The sequence below is a fragment of the Squalius cephalus genome, assembly GCF_949319135.1.
Source record: "Squalius cephalus genome assembly, chromosome: 15".
Classification (NCBI taxonomy): domain Eukaryota; kingdom Metazoa; phylum Chordata; class Actinopteri; order Cypriniformes; family Leuciscidae; genus Squalius; species Squalius cephalus.
This window is the reverse complement of record NC_137136.1, coordinates 35346284-35366727: the sequence shown is the minus strand read 5'-3', so window position 1 is coordinate 35366727 and position 20444 is coordinate 35346284. Positions and strand designations below refer to the sequence as shown.

Below are 20444 nucleotides of genomic sequence, written 5' to 3'. Positions count from 1 at the left end.
AAAAGGCTTGCAAAATTGTGCTCTGTTTCAGCCACCACCGGGAGCGTGCAGATGTGGAGACGGAGGCGTTTTGTTTATCCTTAATGTGTTGAGAATCTTAAATAGAAGGACCTGTACAAGTGTGTGAGCCGTGCACTGCAGACCTGCCACCCTGTCTAAGACTCTTCCCAGTATTTGGATCTTGTTTTCTTTGTAATGTCTTTCAGATCCAAATAAAAGTATTCAAATGTGTGTGTATGACAGCGTGAGTGTGTGTGTGTGTGTGTGTGTGTGACTGCGCGAGTGTACGTGCATGTGCTTGAGTGTGCATGTGACAGTGAGTGTGTGTGTGTGTGTGTGTGTGTGTGTGACAGCTTGAGTGTGTGTGTGTGTGACAGTGTGAGTGTGACTGCGTAAGTGTGCGTGCATGTGCTTGAGTGTGCGTGTGACAGTGTGTGTGTGTGTGACAGCGTGAGTGTGCGTGTGTGAGACTGCGTGAGTGTGTGTGTGTGTGTGTGTGTGTGACTGCGTGAGTATGACTGCGTGAGTGTGAGAGCGTGAGTGTGTGTGTGTGACTGTGTGTGTGTGTGTGACAGCGTGAGTGTGTGTGACAGCGTGAGTGTGTGTGTGTGTGACTGCGTGAGTGTGAGAGCGTGAGTGTGCGTGCATGTGCTTGAGTGTGCGTGTGACAGTGAGTGTGTGTGTGTGTGTGAGTGTGTGTGACTGCGTGAGTGTGTGCGTGTGACAGTGAGTGTGTGTGTGAGACAGCGTGAGTGTACGTGTGACAGCGTGAGTGTGTGTGTGTGACAGTGTGAGTGTGTGTGTGACTGCGTGAGTGTGCATGTGACAGCGTGAGTGTGTGTGTGTGTGACAGCGTGCATGTGTGTGTGTGAGACAGCGTGAGTGTGTGTGTGTTTGTGTGTGTGTGTGTGTGAGACAGAGGGAGTGTGAGAGAGAGAGAGCATGAGTATGTGGGAGAGCGTGAGTGTGTGTGTGTATGAGAGCGTGCGTGTGTGTGTGAGAGAGCGTGAGTGTGTGTGTGTGAGAGAGCGTGAGTGTGTGTGTGTGTGAGAGACAGAGGGAGTGTGAGAGAGAGAGAGCGTGAGTGTGTGTGTGTGTGAGAGACAGAGGGAGTGTGAGAGAGAGAGAGCGTGAGTGTGTGTGTGTATGAGAGCGTGAGTGTGTGTGGCAAAATAGGCAGTAAGACTGTCATTTGCAAGTCTGTGTGATGCAAATAAAGCACCTGCTGCCTTTTGATGCAACCAGATCACTCAGTTTCTGCCTCGAGGAGTCGCGGTGATCAGTCCACAGCAGAAACACTAGAGCATCAGCAGATCTGAGTCTTCTGTTCAGCAGGAAATGATGACTAACATCGGTCAGTTCAACAGTCAATCTATCCCATAATCCCACACAGGCCGTAAACAGCAGCGTCCGGCTTTAGGCACGACAACACCAGCACACACACACACACACACACACGCACACACGCACGCACACACACACACACACACACACACACGCGCACACACACGCGCACACACGCACGCGCACGACACGCACACGCACACGCACACGCGCACACACACGCGCACACACACACACACACACACACACACACACACACACACACACACACACCTGAAGTGTGGTGATGCACCAGTGTTTTGGTGGTCGAAATAGTTTTGAGAGACAGAAAGAAACAGTTGTTACAGTATAAAACTGTATTTGTATAAGTTTACTACAACTGGTTTGAGCACAACATCCTGAACTACACGCTGAATTTCAATTAGTCGAAAACAGGTTTTTAAACGTTCAACTCGTGCGCTCTTGAGTACTGGAACCAGACTTTTGATCATGGTGGTCACAAGAACACAAGATCTCTAAAGAACACACACTGAAAACGGCCTGTGTGTGTTCAGGAGGACTACCGTGAGTCCTCGTGTGACTGGCAGATGGGGAAGTTCATAGGCACAGAGCACGGCTGGATTCTGATCTCTGATGTGAGATCATGTGGAAACACAGATCCTGTGGGATGAACAAACACAGGCCAGGAACTGAACAATCCTCTAGACCGGCTTATCTGATCTGCTTTCACTGAGCAAGCACATCTCTCAAACACGCGTGACTGACGGACACACATCTGGCCCTACCAGTCCAGCAAGATCAAGCACAGACTAAACAACATCTGCTATATGAGGGTCGGAGGACCTATTATGTCTTGCTGTTGTTTCAGGCTCTACTAGGACAGGTTTTCATGCCTGAATGTTGATTATTTTCCTCAAATTCTCCATTGTTGCGGCTCCTCTCTTCCCAGTCTGTCAGTAACGCTCTGTTCACTTCCTGTCTCTATGAAGCCCCTCCTTCTGAAAAGCACACTGTGCTCTGATTGGTCGGCTGGAGCAGTGTGTTGTGATTGGTTGAGCGCTTTGAGTGTGTTTGGGGAATGTCCCGCCCCTTCCCATAACCGCCAGTTTAACACACTACTAACTAATTCAACCAGGCCCCGCCCCTTTATTCTGCGCATGAATTATTTAAAGTCCCACTGAAGTGCCTTGGAACGCGCAGGTTTGTTTGATGCGTTGATGTAATTTCCACGGAAACAGGAAGCTAAGGCGGGACATACTGAATGGCTCCTCCCCCTTTTCAAATAGCCAATAGCGTTTAGTTTACCTCACAGACTGACAGCACCATGGAAGCGAATCCGAGCGCTGATGATACGCTGGATTCAATAGTAGATGTGTGAATAAATTCTAGCCATTTCATTCTTAACCAACGTACTGTTGGAAAACGGGATAAAACTCGAGCGTTTGAGCAACCGAACTCGCATCGCCATATTGCTCCGTGTCAACGGTCGCTTTGGTCAGGTGGTGTTTATAGCATAGGGGCGGAGCTTCAGATTCTAGAGGGCATTTGATTGGACAGACGATGTGATGAGAAGCTGAAGTCGGCGGTGATGTAATAAAAATCCCTGATCCATTTAAGCGGAAGTGAGAGACTGTAGGTTTTATATGCTTATATCTCCTAAATGCGAGTTTTGTCATTGTTTTGGAAGCTTATTCATACTTTAAGGCTAACATATTCATACTAAAAGCTAAAAAACTTAACTTTTGATTTCAGGGGGCCTTTAAACATAGGTGTGATTGGCAAAGGACAAAAAAGCAGGAAAATATACGGTGCACCAACCATGACCAAGCACACACGCAACTTCTACGGAAGACTGTATTCTCGTACTGTTTCGACTTTAATCTCAAAATGTTTCGACCTTAATCTCAATGTTTCGACCTTAATCTCAATGTTTCGACCTTAATCTCGAAATGTTTCGACCTTAATCTCGTACTGTTTCGACTTTAATCTCAAAATGTTTCGACCTTAATCTCTAAATGTTTCGACCTTAATCTCAATGTTTCGACCTTAATCTCGAAATGTTTCGACCTTAATCTCGTACTGTTTCGACTTTAATCTCAAAATGTTTCGACCTTAATCTCTAAATGTTTCGACCTTAATCTCAATGTTTCGACCTTAATCTCAATGTTTCGACCTTAATCTCGAAATATTTTGACCTTAATCTCTAAATGTTTCGACCTTAATCTCAATGTTTCGACCTTAATCTCAATGTTTCGACCTTAATCTCGAAATATTTTGACCTTAATCTCTAAATGTTTCGACCTTAATCTCAATGTTTCGACCTTAATCTCAATGTTTCGACCTTAATCTCGAAATGTTTCGACCTTAATCTCGAAATGTTGACTTTAATCTCAATGTTTCGACCTTAATCTCAATGTTTCGACCTTAATCTCGAAATGTTTCGACCTTAATCTCGAAATGTTGACTTTAATCTCAATATTTCGACCTTAATCTCAATGTTTCGACCTTAATCTCAATGTTTCGACCTTAATCTCGAAATGTTTCGACCTTAATCTCGAAATGTTGACTTTAATCTCAATATTTCGACCTTAATCTCAATGTTTCGACCTTAATCTCAATGTTTCGACCTTAATCTCTAAATGTTTCGACCTTAATCTCGAAATGTTTCGACTTTAATCTCGAAATGTTTCGACTTTAATCTCAATGTTTCGACTTTAATCTCGAAATGTTTCGACCTTAATTTCAATGTTTAAATCTTAATGTCAATGTTTCGACTTTAATCTCAATGTTTCGACTTTAATCTCGAAATGCTAGATTTTTTTTTTTTTTCGTAGCGGTTCAGGGCTTCTGTAGGCTATTGTGATCATGCTATGACATGGTCACAATATACAAGGCTTTATCATAGACATTATGATAAACATTATGATAATGTCTTTATCTTAGACATTATCATAGCCATTACAAGGCTATGATAATGTCACATGCCAGGTCATGTAAGAGGTAGACAACAGAATTTATTATACTTGTCAAAACGAAAATAGGAACTCCACTATGTCTCTCTTTACATTAATTTTGTCCCGTTGTCGGCTTCAGCTAAGAAAAGAAATAGTTCGCCCCACACGTCCAAAATTCTTAACACAGATAACCTTCCGCAGCGAGTGCATGCTCTTTCTCTCTGCTTTGAGGAAGTTCCATCGTGACAAATGAATGAACTAATTGCGGAGTGACATGAAGATATGAATCTGAGGCACAAAACACGTTGACAGCGGTGAGCGGTCATTATGTTTACCAATATCCGAACCGTGCTTTGAGCGCGACCCGCAAAAAAAAAAACGGATTTGCATGATTTACGAGAGCATCATTTTCAGGTCGGAAAAGCCGGATTTCCGGATTTATCCGGAAGAATCACACCCCTGTTTAAATGAGGAATGCTGTGACGTGTTCATTCCCGGAAGAAAACTCAAGACTACAGTGGAGGCGTTTCAGGAGTTCAGAAACACTGACACTGATATAGAGGAGAACTGAAGCTTCTTCATGATCAAACACACTAGGGATGCAACAATATAACGTGTTACAATATATCGCAATACAAAAATGCAACAATATGTATCGTGGATAGTGACAATATCTATTGTGCATAGTTCACCCAAAATGAAAATTGTGAGTGAAAAAATTCAGTTTCAGGGCTCCAGACTAACTCTTTTTACTAGGAGCGCTGCAGCCCCTGACTTACAGTTTTAGGAGCGCAAGCAGAAAATTCAGGGGCACACCTTAAATCACCTTGCAATGCAATTATTCACATTTTCCCCCCAAATAACTGTATTACTGACAAATGCTTTGATAATAAATAGACTTAACGTACAGAAATTACAAAGTGCAGTTTTATTTTATGTTTTTTTCCGCTTTCATTTTGTTTTGATTTATGAACATGTAACGGCTTGAGGCTGAGATTGTGTCTAACTAGCGTATTGTGTGTAAACTGCGAAGTGCCAGCACTGTCTGCAAACATCGTGTTGGGTAGCGACTGCAACATGCGCAGTTCATGGAGTTCGTCTCCTAACAGTTCCTCAGTCAGCTGAACTCTCTCAGCCAGTCTTCCCGGAGATGGTGGGTTCGGGCCTTTATCACCTCACAAACCTCTGACTCTGAATCATCATCCGACTGTGTCTGTGACATTGATATCTGTCTCCGTTTCCTTCCCACACACGTTTACGCGCGCCCGATTACCTCTAGGACCCTCCCCCCTCCACACATTAGCCAGTTACAGTGGCCATTCCCTATTCTTCTCACACTCGTCATCATTGGCCACACATTCCGGGTTCATTGACGCGCCCCTTCCACGTTTAACGTGTAAAAGAAAAAAAAAAAGGGGGGGGGGGGGGCAAATTTACAGTTCGCACATGTTTGACTGGATGTAAAATTCAGTCGTACACTCTCAAATTTTGGTTTGAGTTTTCAGAGTTTCAGTGTCAGTACTACATTAAACTACTATAATGTTGAATATAATGTATAATAATGCAATGGGGGAATATTAGTGTGTCCTGATAATGCCAGATGTCTGATGTTACCAGTAAAAAGTGGCTTACATTATTTTAAATAAATGAGTTCAGAATCGTGATATGTATAGTGACATGAGGGTCTCGTTACACCCCTAGTACACTAAAGACAGATGAACATCAGCAATATGTCGACGCTCTTTCTAACAAACAGCATGTAGTTCCTCACCTCTCTCTGCTTGGTCTCGGGACACTCGGAGTGTAGCGTGAGCGTGGCGCCCTCGATGTTCCGAGGCATAGGGGTCGACCCGGGGTTGATGATGAACTGGATCTGGTCCGGTGAGATGGTGTGGTGAATGTACCCCTGCGACATGCCGTCGGGGTCACACATGAAGGCCAGCGAGCCCTCGTCCCCCTCGCCCTCCCCGAACGCCATGTCCTCCTCGCCCTCCTCGTCCAGGCGGATCGGGTCCTGCTCGATCAGCACCGTCGTGCGGTCGTAGATGCGGCCCGAGGACGACGACGGGCCCGAGATCAGCTCGTCCTCGTCCTGCTCGAACCGGGGCATCTTGTCCTCGTCGTCCTCCTCTCGGCACAGTTTGTCCACGTCTTCTTCCTCGTCCTCAAAGAGCATGGCTGTCTCCGTGAGAGGACCATTCTCTCCCATGATCCTGAAGGAAAAGCTCAGTCCGGGGTTTGTGTCCACGCGCTTGCTTTTGTTGCGGCTGGAACGAGTTTAAAGAGGTTACAAACAACATTCGTTAGTCAAACTGAGAACAGGATTGGAATCATGGACTGAAATCTCCTGCATTGACACCGTTATATGAGAACTGAGCTGAGCTGGACGATTTTTACATTTAATCATTAATTTAAGAGTTTCATTCAAAAACACTGATTCATCCAGTAATGAAACAAGTGAAGTCTTTATGAGTGAGTCATTGAATCATTCATTCAACTGATTTTTTTTATATTCATTCTGATTAATTAAACATCATTTAATATTTTGTCAAAACCTCTTACATATTTTTTTATTGTGTCTGTTCAGAATCGTGATCCATATTTAAAAAAACAACAAAAATCATGATTCTCATTTGATCCAAAATCATGCAGCTCGAACTAAAACCAATACAAATTATATAATATAAGATATAATTTTTTTCTTTAGATTAGAAATATATATATATACATATATATATATATATAAATATAAATGAAAAAGGAACATAACTAAAGTTAAAATAATAGTTCATTCAAAATATTAATACATACTACAATAGTATATAACTAAAATAATAGTAATACTAAAATAACACTGAATCATTATAATAAACGCAGGTTATTATCATCGAGAAGTGTATCAGTGTTACGTGAGCACTTTCAAGCTAAATGTGTGTTAAAAATGCTCATTTCTAGGTACATCTAAATCAGTGTAAGCACTTTCAAATGCACAAATCCGCCACATAGTTGTACAGTTTGGTTGTAATAAATGGGGGTTCAATAAAACAACAACATAATGTGTTGGAAAATTGCTGATTCATACAGTCACGAGAAAGTAGGACAATGCAGGAAAACTATTTTTGGCCGGTGTTAGTCGAACTACTAAACAATCAGGGAAAAGGAGCATTTGTAAACTGAAACCACTGTTTTCATGTTACTATAACCAACACACACACACTGATCTGAACAAAACTAACCTAAAACACACAACTGTCCAGACACAAGGGCTGTGTCACAACACTTCGCTAGCTGACACATTATACACACCTATGACACCCCAATATTTCAATCAAATGTCTTGAGATTATGATGCTATACTTACTAGGTTATAATGCTGTCTAGAGAGTTTACTAGGTTATAATGCTGGAAAACACTGTCTGGGAGGGCAGCTGATATGATGCGAGACACAAGAAAGCTTTTCTCACACGACTAGACAGTTACAAAGAGGACATTATGTCTCAAAGTAATGGACAAACTGTGACAACAACAACAAAACCCGTCATGATGTTAACACAATAAGTCTTGAAGAAGGTGAGTTTATCAGGCTCTGTCATTCTGGACACTTTCTAGAAGTTTCCATGTTCACTTTGACATTGATGACAATCACAAGTCAAGCATGAACATGTTCACATTGATCAATGTAACCGCACATTTAGAGAAACCCGCGAACATATTAGAGATCATAATTACCATGCGGCCATTAATGACAAGCGGTCATGAATGCGATATATTCATTTTCAAATGTGTGTTTTCCATAAAAACAAACTGTCATGTCAGTCCTGCTAACTGATTAGCTCACCTGTGTATTGAAGCTCCAGTCATTAGTTCATCTGCTTCGGTCCGATCAACATGAATAACATCCCCAAGACAAAAGGGCTGAAATAATCAAGCCACACATATTTCATGTAATAATTAAAACGGTGGTGTTTTAATTAAGACTGACTGCACAGAAAAGCTAACAGGCTAAAGTGCTAGTCCCATCAATGACAGGCGTTAGCTTCATTAGCACGCCGTTAACACCAGTTTATAGACTATATTATTCGCTATCGTTAGACAAAAGCGCAGTTCACTTGTCGTTTAAACCCGTTGGAGTGTAAAACACTCTGAAAATAATGACTATATGATGGTTAAAGAACTGACATGTAGGGTATGGGATGAATGCTAACAGATTTAGCCCGTTAGCATTGAACAGAAACTCGAATGGTATCAAGACAGGCCATTAAAATATCAGAACGACAACGACACGCTCGTACAGCTTTAAATCAAGAGGATAAAAATGGTCTGATGGGGTTACCAGTGTTATAGAGACGCTCGAGGCCCGTGTAATGTTGTGTATCGGCTCCTGTCTTCATTCCTCAGAGGCAGCATCATGAAGAGCAGCAGCTCATACTGACTCCAGATCAGCTCAGATCGCTCGATTCAGAGTCACACACACTCACAGCAGCACAACACACTGCTAACGGTTCAACATACCACTTCATGTCCATCTACATCACTTTTTAATTCATTTAAATAGAAACAATAAAATAAAAACCCTTTTTACTGCTTGAATATTTCTCTCAAGCACTAGAATATGAACATCACTTTTACTGTCCCTTCTGATCATACTGCAATAAAGTGATGCCCTGCTCATGATTTCTGTCATGTTTTCCAGTGCAAATGTCTATATACACACATTTAGGGCCAATTGGGACACGTTTGCCATTGGGATGACTGGGAAAATGTCCCTACTTGAGAAGAAAAATGCAAAAATGTATAAAAATTCAGTGAGTTTATGATTAAAAGAGCAACAAATCCATTATCTGCCAATGGGCTCAGAAAAATCTACTTAATTCAAAGGGGAAACAACTTTTTATATCCCATTGATAGATATTTGTTTTTGTTTAAATCATAAACTCACTTCATTTTGATCAATTTCTCAGAAAACAAAACTACATTTAGCTTCTCAAGTAAATGTATCTTGATTTAAGAATGTTAAGATGTACTGGTCTGGAAAACAAGACACAAATACTGAGGAAGAATCAGGTTTTTCAGTGCATATAGCATTTAATGGCATTACATTAAGAATTTGAGACTTTCTGCTCTAATTTAAAACCTTTTTGAGGCTTTAATTATTATCTTCGACTATTATCTAAGACTTTGCTATATATTTATATTTACTTTTTTTTATTACAAATGATGTTATCAGCTAAGTAAATGCTCAATATTGAAATAATGACTGAGTGACTGAACTAATTATGATGTAATTGCATAATATTCTCTAAAATCAGTCATTATTTTAATGCTTTATTGAGATTGGCTGAGAAAAATCTTGAAAATGAGCATGAACATAAAAGACAAAGATATACATGGTAAAATAATCGAATTTTTAAATGAAATCCTGTATGTGATTTTGCATCCACACCCCTAATATGATCAAAGAAGAGTCAAACGCTGAGATTATTATGATTGTTTAGATTTAATATAAAAGAACAGCTGTATTGTATTTACAAACATCGAAAATACAAATATATTTCATTAAATAACCATTATTTTTCAAATAAAAACTCCCATCTGATTTGCAATAAAACCAATTATTTTCAATAACGGTTTAAAATGCTGTGAATTAAATGGCAACTACAAAATGCATGGACATAATTCTGCTGACACCTGGAAGAAACTAGGCATGTGAAATAAGGAGTCCATTATTGGGGTGATTTATCATGAAAGTCTCTGTCGGAGGGCGTCTGGACCAAGAAATGCTGGAAGAACTCCTTCACCTTCCTTTTCTCCGTGAGATCTTGCTTTGTGGGCGACCGCAGCAACAGGCCAGCGAAGATCGGGCCTGTGAACCACAGAAACTGATCAGTTTAACCTGGAACATCAGAACCTCATACTTTCTTCTTTCCTTCACCAAGCGCACATGAGCAAAGGTGTAAATAATGTTTTGATGACTAAGAATAACAGTGAGAATACAGAATGCAAAGTCAAAGTTTGAGTTCTGCTTTCCACTGAAACTGGCCTGCTCTCTCAAAATCTGCAGACAAAAATACACACAAAACAAGAAGTGAAAGCGCGTCGTCAACCGACCTAAGATAGCGGCGTCCAGCCGATTGTGTGCCGAGTGCTTCAGCAGCTCCTGAAGGAAGGCCGTCAAATAGTTAAACACATTCCTATGGCACTGAGGTAGAATGGAGATGATCTGCGGACAGAAAGAAAAATGAAATGTTACACGATTATATTGATGATAAAGCAAAAGCTAGAACATTTTCTGGTTTATTAAAGTTTTACCGCCACTTTGAAGATATTATTATTTCAAGTATATTACAAACTACATGAACAATAATATCTGAAAAAGCATAATAGGGGCATTTTATAACACTATATTAAACATTTCAGCAATCTATAATGCATTCAGGTGAAACATTCAAATAGAGATCGACCGATAATCGGTTCTACCGATACTTCTTCCGATATATAAGCATTTTCCCATAATCAGGTATCGGATTGTAATATCGGATTCACTGATAATTGGCAGCATCTTGCGAGCGTTTTGAGAATTGCATGACAGCCATTAAAGTCCCCCTGTAGTCCATCATTTCATCCCCTGAAACATCTTTAATCACCAAAATTACTTTTTCCTTGAAAAAAAAAAATCTTCATGCCTTAAAACATCTTGAATGTAACTCGACACCCTTGCCTCATTTATCCGAGGTTCTATGAATATGCAAATGAGCCCCGCCTCCACTCACTCCCTCAGCTCAGAGATCCACTGGTTGACGATCACACGTTGATCTGATTGGTTACAAGGTAGTTTGTGACGTCAGAAACACCAGCGATTTCAAAGCGTGTTTTTGAGACTGTCTTTGGTTCACTGCAGTTTTAAGGAGGAAATACTCAGCAATGCTGTCGACTTATGAACTTACACATGGTTTGTCTTAAAGCAGATTAAAAACACCACATAGACACATAAACAACATTAAAGGCTGGATTTACACCACAGGAGGGCTTTAAAGCACTCGAGGGGAGACGAGTCAACAACGGTGTTCAATGGTAAAATAACTTCTTTAATTAATAAACTTTATTCAACATAATAGCCGTTAATGCACAAATGAGATGTTACATAAATGCTTCACATGTAATATAAACTCGAGTCACGTAATCTGTCAAGACCTGTCCCAATAAAGACGTAACTTTCCATGAATGAAATAAAACAGGCATGAATGAGTGCATGTTGGATATAAAAGCATTGAATTGAACTTTATTTCGCTAATAAACATCTAAATAATTACAGTTCTGTGGAAATTAATTATTCTCTGTGTAAACGCAGATAAAAATAGTGCACTGTCAGGTATTTCATAATCTAGACTGATAAAAACTAATATTGAATTATTCTGGCAACATGCCAGATGAGATGAGACTTTTTTTCCTGATAATATTTGCGTATTCAGCGAAGGCATGCGTAATGCATATTCCATTCTCTTCACTCTTTAGTCTATTAAACAACACACAAACCTTTTAAAACTGTACTTTAAAACAAATGCTTATATTTATGCTTATATTTATAATATATAAATAAGAGTTGATAGAATCCTGTCATTTATTTATGTTCTCCATTTGAAAACACTAGACTTTGTAAGTTTATTTACCCTGTTGTTAATATTAATGTTGTTGTTATAAATAAGAAAATGCAACTGGTATTAAGATACACTGAAGTAGTGATGTTTTGTGTTTTTATTCAGGCGGTTTCGAATGATTTATTATTGTTTGGATAATTTTGACATGCTATATTCATTGTTTGTTTACTGAGAAAAGCTTTAATATAAAAAAAGACACTTTAATGACAGTGCACTAGATTTTTTATGTTTTATGTAACTGTTTTGTGTATCTGCCTCGACCCAGATTCCACTCCAAACTATATTTTAGAATGAGCTCATCCTCAAAATGAATGAATTATCATAGAGATTAAAGAAAGTCAAGTTATATTGTTTCTTCACCATTTGGGTTGATCACATCCTGAGCAAATGGTCAGTTGTAGGATGGGAATGTGTGCGGGACACAGCTTGATTAACTTACAGACCACCGCTGCTACAGCAGGAGCAGCTTCACTACATTAACAGTGGTAACCTGACAGGAGAAGGGTTTGAGGTGTTCTGGGTCATCCTGACGGCGGTGAACTCTGTGCTGTAACACACTCCACTCTGGAGATCTTACACGCCCACATCATTTCTCTTACAGCATCACCATAAACGTCCAGTCCAACAGCATGTGTGTGAGAGTCAGAGTAGCACAGGGTAGCGTCACACACACACACACACACACACACACACACACACACACACACACACACACACACACACACACACACACACACACACACACACACCTGTCTGCACTGGCTGCTGTCGGTGCTGATGTGTGTGAGAGTCAGAGTAACACAGAGAAAGGTCTCACACACACACACACACACACACACGCACACACACACCTGTCTGCACTGGCTGCTGTCGGCGCTGATGTGTGTGAGAGTCAGAGTAACACAGAGTAAGGTCTCACACACACACACACACACACACACACACACACCTGTCTGTACTGGCTGCTGTCGGCGCTGATGTGTGTGAGAGTCAGAGTAACACAGAGTAAGGTCTCACACACACACACACACACACACACACACACCTGTCTGCACTGGCTGCTGTCGGCGCTGATGTGTGTGAGAGTCAGAGTAACACATAGTAAGGTCTCACACACACACACACACACACACCTGTCTGCACTGGCTGCTGTCGGCGCTGATGTGTGTGAGAGTCAGAGTAACACAGAGTAAGGTCTCACACACACACACACACACACACACACACACCTGTCTGCACTGGCTGCTGTCGGCGCTGATGTGTGTGAGAGTCAGAGTAACACATAGTAAGGTCTCACACACACACACACACACACCTGTCTGCACTGGCTGCTGTCGGCGCTGATGTGTGTGAGAGTCAGAGTAACACAGAGTAAGGTCTCACACACACACACACACACACACACACACACACACACACACACACACACACACACACACCTGTCTGTACTGGCTGCTGTCGGCGCTGATGTGTGTGAGAGTCAGAGTAACACATAGTAAGGTCTCACACACACACACACACACACACACACACACACACACACACACACCTGTCTGCACTGGCTGCTGTCGGCGCTGATGTGTGTGAGAGTCAGAGTAACACATAGTAAGGTCTCACACACACACACACACACACACACCTGTCTGCTGTCGGCGCTGATGTGTGTGAGAGTCAGAGTAACACAGAGTAAGGTCTCACACACACACACACACACACACACACACACACACACACACACACACACACACACACACACACACACCTGTCTGCACTGGCTGCTGTCGGCGCTGATGTATGTGAGAGTCAGAGTAACACAGAGTAAGGTCTCACACACACACACACACACACACACACACACACACACACACACACACACACACACCTGTCTGCACTGGCTGCTGTCGGCGCTGATGTGTGTGAGAGTCAGAGTAACACATAGTAAGGTCTCACACACACACACACACACACACACACACACACACCTGTCTGCTGTCGGCGCTGATGTGTGTGAGAGTCAGAGTAACACAGAGTAAGGTCTCACACACACACACACACACACACACACACACACACACACACACACACACACACACACTCACACACGCACACACACCTGTCTGCACTGGCTGCTGTCGGCGCTGATGTGTGTGAGAGTCAGAGTAACACAGAGTAAGGTCTCACACACACACACACACACACACACACACACACACACACACACACACACACACGCACACACACACCTGTCTGCACTGGCTGCTGTCGGCGCTGATGTGTGTGTGAGTCAGAGTAACACAGAGTAAGGTCTCACACACACACACACACACACACACACACACACACACACACCTGTCTGCACTGGCTGCTGTCGGCGCTGATGTGTGTGAGAGTCAGAGTAACACATAGTAAGGTCTCACACACACACACACACACACACACACACACACACACACACACACACCTGTCTACACTGGCTGCTGTCGGCGCTGATGTGTGTGAGAGTCAGAGTAACACAGAGTAAGGTCTCACACACACACACACACACTCACACACACACACACACACACACACACCTGTCTGCACTGGCTGCTGTCGGCGCTGATGTGTGTGAGAGTCAGAGTAACACAGAGTAAGGTCTCACACACACACACACACACACACACACACACACACACACACACACACACACACCTGTCTGCACTGGCTGCTGTCGGCGCTGATGTGTGTGTGAGTCAGAGTAACACAGAGTAAGGTCTCACACACACACACACACACACATGTGTGTGAGAGTCAGAGTAACACATAGTAAGGTCTCACACACACACACACACACACACACACACACACACACACACACACACACCTGTCTGCTGTCGGCGCTGATGTGTGTGAGAGTCAGAGTAACACAGAGTAAGGTCTCACACACACACACACACACACACACACACACACACACACTCACACACACACACACACACACACCTGTCTGCACTGGCTGCTGTCGGCGCTGATGTGTGTGAGAGTCAGAGTAACACAGAGTAAGGTCTCACACACACACACACACACACACACACACACACACACCTGTCTGCACTGGCTGCTGTCGGCGCTGATGTGTGTGTGAGTCAGAGTAACACAGAGTAAGGTCTCACACACACACACACACACACACACACACACACACACACACACACACACCTGTCTGCACTGGCTGCTGTCGGCGCTGATGTGTGTGAGAGTCAGAGTAACACATAGTAAGGTCTCACACACACACACACACACACACACACACACACACACCTGTCTGCACTGGCTGCTGTCGGCGCTGATGTGTGTGTGAGTCAGAGTAACACAGAGTAAGGTCTCACACACACACACACACACACACACACACACACACACACACACACACCTGTCTGCACTGGCTGCTGTCGGCGCTGATGTGTGTGTGAGTCAGAGTAACACAGAGTAAGGTCTCACACACACACACACACACACACACACACACACCTGTCTGCACTGGCTGCTGTCGGCGCTGATGTGTGTGTGAGTCAGAGTAACACAGAGTAAGGTCTCACACACACACACACACACACACACACACACACACACACCTATCTGCACTGGCTGCTGTCGGCGCTGATGTGTGTGAGAGTCAGAGTAACACAGAGTAAGGTCTCACACACACACACACACACACACACACACACACACACACACACACCTGTCTGCACTGGCTGCTGTCGGCGCTGATGTGTGTGTGAGTCAGAGTAACACAGAGTAAGGTCTCACACACACACACACACACACACACACACACACACACCTGTCTGCACTGGCTGCTGTCGGCGCTGATGTGTGTGTGAGTCAGAGTAACACAGAGTAAGGTCTCACACACACACACACACACACACACACACACACACACACACACACCTGTCTGCTGTCGGCGCTGATGTGTGTGAGAGTCAGAGTAACACATAGTGAGGTCTCACACACACACACACACACACACACACACACACACACACCTGTCTGCACTGGCTGCTGTCGGCGCTGATGTGTGTGTGAGTCAGAGTAACACAGAGTAAGGTCTCACACACACACACACACACACACACACACACACACACACACACACACACACACACACCTGTCTGCACTGGCTGCTGTCGGCGCTGATGTGTGTGAGAGTCAGAGTAACACAGAGTAAGGTCTCACACACACACACACACACACACACACACTCACACACACACACACACACTCACACACACACACACACACACCTGTCTGCACTGGCTGCTGTCGGCGCTGATGTGTGTGAGAGTCAGAGTAACACAGAGTAAGGTCTCACACACACACACACACACACACACACACTCACACACACACACACACACACACACACACACACACACACACACACACCCCTGTCTGCACTGGCTGCTGTCGGCGCTGATGTGTGTGAGAGTCAGAGTAACACAGAGTAAGGTCTCACACACACACACACACACACACACACACACACACACACACACACACACACCTGTCTGCACTGGCTGCTGTCGGCGCTGATGTGTGTGTGAGTCAGAGTAACACAGAGTAAGGTCTCACACACACACACACACACACACACACACACACACACACCTGTCTGCACTGGCTGCTGTCGGCGCTGATGTGTGTGAGAGTCAGAGTAACACAGAGTAAGGTCTCACACACACACACACACACACACACACACACTCACACACACACACACACACTCACACACACACACACACACACCTGTCTGCACTGGCTGCTGTCGGCGCTGATGTGTGTGAGAGTCAGAGTAACACAGAGTAAGGTCTCACACACACACACACACACACACACACACTCACACACACACACACACACACACACACACACACACACACACACCCCTGTCTGCACTGGCTGCTGTCGGCGCTGATGTGTGTGAGAGTCAGAGTAACACAGAGTAAGGTCTCACACACACACACACACACACACACACACACACACACACACACACCTGTCTGCACTGGCTGCTGTCGGCGCTGATGTGTGTGTGAGTCAGAGTAACACAGAGTAAGGTCTCACACACACACACACACACACACACACACACACACACCTGTCTGCACTGGCTGCTGTCGGCGCTGATGTCCAGGCACTGCTGGTAGAAGGAGAAGGGAATGACGGGTTCGGGAAGAGCGTCGAGGAACAGGAGCAGGGCTTCGGCCACGGAGTGATTACTGCCGGCTGCCAGCGCTCAGGTCAAGGGTCATTATCATCATCGTTCACTACAGCAGAGCGCCTTCAGTGGTGGCTCATGAGAAGATAAAACATCTGCTACATGATTACATGTAAGTGTCCTTAACTAGAAGCGCAGCTTCTTCACATCACTGGAAATAACTGAAGTGTGTGTGTAATGTAGTTTGAGTCAAGATATATTATTAGGCCTATAAAGACCTGAACACAAAAATAGGCAAAACATTTGAGCTAAAAACCACTAAAAATAATGAGATTTTTTATTACTTTGGTCACAAAAACATCTGATTTTAGAAGTTGACTAGTGCATTTAAACTTTAGTATTTATTTATGTTTCTTAATAATTACATTTTTAAAGTGCCCCTCTTATGTTTTTTGGGATATTCCCTTTCATGTAGTGTGTAATAGAATTTTTGTCTCCCAAAAGAAAGAATCGAACTGCATGAAACGAGTCGTCAGTAATTCTGCTGAATCTGCTAATTTGTTACTAATTTGCATAATGCCAGCCTGTGATTGGCTGAACTGCGTCTGGTTTGCTCCGCCCTCAAACGCTGTATTTGTAGATGAGACTGGAAGAGTTTTCCGAGCTGAGAAAGCAAATATACTTTGATGCACTTCCAAAGGATGAGACATCGTTACTGTTCGTATCACTGTGATCAAGAGCTGAGATTCAGATATGATAATGAGCGTTTGGTTTCTGACCAATCAGAGCAGAGCAGCTCTCAGGGAGGCGGGGTTTAGAGAGACTGAATCTTTATCGGAGCGTTTCAGACACTGAGAGAAAAGAGCTGATGCTTCAGTGGATTTTATGAGAAAATTAAAGTGTTTTTTGACCTTGGATGCATGCAATGCTGTTGTAGAAGACCTTAGGAACCTTTAAAATAGCATAATAGGGGCACTTTAATGCGACGTAAATATTTTTTACGTTATATTTGTCTTTTTTCTTTTTTATTCTGCTCTTCTAATGTGAAAAACAACATGGTCACCCATACAGTATCCCATGAATTATTTATTCCATTGGACTACACTTGGAATATGTCCTTTTTTTCACCTGGTCTATTTATGCAGTGGCAAAAAGAAAATCATTTTAATATCTGGAATTATCCAGAAATAAAGGAGACGTTCAGTTCGAGCCAGTTCAGACCACAGGCATTTATTATACAGTGAGCGTGTGAAAGGATACGGAGAGTGTCCAAGCTGCCCGTGTCCAAACAATCCCGAATCTCCTCGAACTCACTGCGCAGGCCGGGCTGCTGAAACAGGTCTTCCTGTAACACACACACACACACTTCATCAGGTCTGCTTTCAAAGTCCTTGGATGAACTCCAGTCATTGTCCTTTAAAGTTTCATTTACAATCAGCTCAGTCAATCACATGAGTAACTCAGTCCGGCCTCTCTCAACAACAAAGCACGATTCGGGGAATGTTAAATTCTTGTTCCTGAAACAACTCCCAAGGCAAGCGCTGGACAGATTCCTGCTTTAGTGTTGGTGTTTCTATGGAGAGGAGCTCAATGGGAGGCCATAACAAAGACAAACAGCAGCACAGAATCACAAAAGCACAGCTTGAATGTTTTACACAGGCGAAGAGACGAGTTTCAGCAAGTCCTGACCTGCTTTTTTGCATAACGGAAGAGATGGTCCACCATCATCCATAATTCCTTGGGGATTTCTTGAGGTTTATCAGTCTCTGTGTCACTCGTCTGGCTTTTTGACTTCATACTCTGATATAACACACAAAATATGAGGCAAATTAATAATTCCCAGATAATTATGGCTTTTAACCAAGTTTATGATAATAGAACATTTAAATACGGTCCAGAAATGTCTCCATTGGCTGATTGCAAAAGGCCTTTTTGAATCTAAACCTAGAGACAAGGACCCATCGAACTGATCAAAAGAAAAGACTATTATATATGTATAATATATGTATATGTATATAAAGGCAAGGCCAGTTTATTTATATAGCACATTTCATACACTATGGCAATTCAAAAGCTTTACATAGAAAGGAATTATAATAATCACACTATAGCAATTCATAGAGCTTTGCATAGAAAATAGACACAAAATAAAAGCAAGGGAAATTACAACAGTTATAAATAGATAAATGATACAGTTATAAAATGAATTAGAGTAAAATGAATTAAAATAGTAAAAAGATGATACACAGAATAAACTTCTCATCTGGCAAAACATCGGTTTTCCCCATAATGGTCAGTATTCTTCTGTGGATAATCTGTACCAATCCAGACCAGTAATCTGTACTAGTCACCACAGTGTTCTCTTGACCGTCATGAGTCAATCCCTCTCAAACTCCACCACAGGAAGATGAGCACTTGCTCACAAATTTGGTCATCAGGACCATCGGGGTTCCCCCACTACTGCAATACCCTTCACAAAACACCGGTTATCAATCAGTGCCATGAGTTCAGTTTATAATCAAAAGGAGAATGCAGAGATAAAATACAGTGTGATCAGGCGGACGAGCGGCGGCACAGTGCTCATTCAGTAAATGCACAGCTAAACAGATGTGCTTTGAGTCTGGATGTGAATGTGATACTGTAGGAGCACATCTGATCTCCTCTGGAAGCTGGTTCAGCATAATAGCTAAAGCAGACTCACCGTGCTTAGAGTGAACCCTTGGTATCTTTAGCTGATGTGATCCTAATGATCTGTTGGGTTTATATATATCCAGTGAGTATATCTGCAATGTATTGACTCTCTCTCCTCCCCCATCATGAATGGACACGCCCCCTACTGCTGATTGGCTTACTCTCTCTCCTCCCCCATCATGAGTGGACACGCCCCCTACTGCTGATAGGCTCACTCTCTCTCCTCCCCCATCATGAGTGGACACGCCCCCTACTGCTGATTGGCTCACTCTCTCTCCTCCCCCATCATGAGTGGACACGCCTCCTACTGCTGATTGGCTCACTCTCTCTCCTCCCCCATCATTAGTGGGCACGTCCCCTACTGCTGATTGGCTCACTCTCTCTCCTCCCCCATCATGAGTGGGCACGCCCCCTACTGCTGATTGGCTTACTCTCTCTCCTCCCCCATCATGAGTGGACACGCCCCCTACTGCTGATTGGCTCACTCTCTCTCCTCCCCCATCATGAGTGGGCACGCCCCTACTGCTGATTGGCTTACTCTCTCTCCTCCCCCATCATGAGTGGACACGCCCCCTACTGCTGATTGGCTTACTCTCT

The 20444-nt window shown here is 43.3% G+C and overlaps 2 protein-coding genes across 7 annotated transcripts in view; both read right to left on the bottom strand.

Annotated features, from left to right (window-relative positions):
- mtf1 (metal-regulatory transcription factor 1) overlaps positions 1-8740 on the bottom strand; it is a 35388-nt gene extending 26648 nt beyond the window's left edge. For both annotated transcript variants that reach the window (XM_079895088.1, XM_079895087.1), the window contains exons 1-3: positions 8632-8740; positions 8137-8213; positions 6070-6565 (exon numbers count right to left, since the gene is read on the bottom strand). In XM_079895088.1, coding sequence (XP_079751214.1) covers positions 6070-6565; positions 8137-8159 — 519 coding nt within the window. In that variant the 5' untranslated portion in view covers positions 8160-8213; positions 8632-8740. The remainder of the gene's footprint in view (positions 1-6069; positions 6566-8136; positions 8214-8631) is intronic.
- A 1037-nt stretch (positions 8741-9777) lies between these two features.
- Positions 9778-20444, bottom strand: part of inpp5b (inositol polyphosphate-5-phosphatase B) — a 43936-nt gene continuing 33269 nt past the window's right edge. For all 5 annotated transcript variants that reach the window (XM_079895084.1, XM_079895086.1, XM_079895082.1 and 2 more), the window contains 5 exons: positions 18846-18956; positions 18417-18501; positions 17097-17224; positions 10407-10518; positions 9778-10161 (listed from right to left, as the gene is read on the bottom strand). In XM_079895084.1, coding sequence (XP_079751210.1) covers positions 10022-10161; positions 10407-10518; positions 17097-17224; positions 18417-18501; positions 18846-18956 — 576 coding nt within the window. In that variant the 3' untranslated portion in view covers positions 9778-10021. The remainder of the gene's footprint in view (positions 10162-10406; positions 10519-17096; positions 17225-18416; positions 18502-18845; positions 18957-20444) is intronic.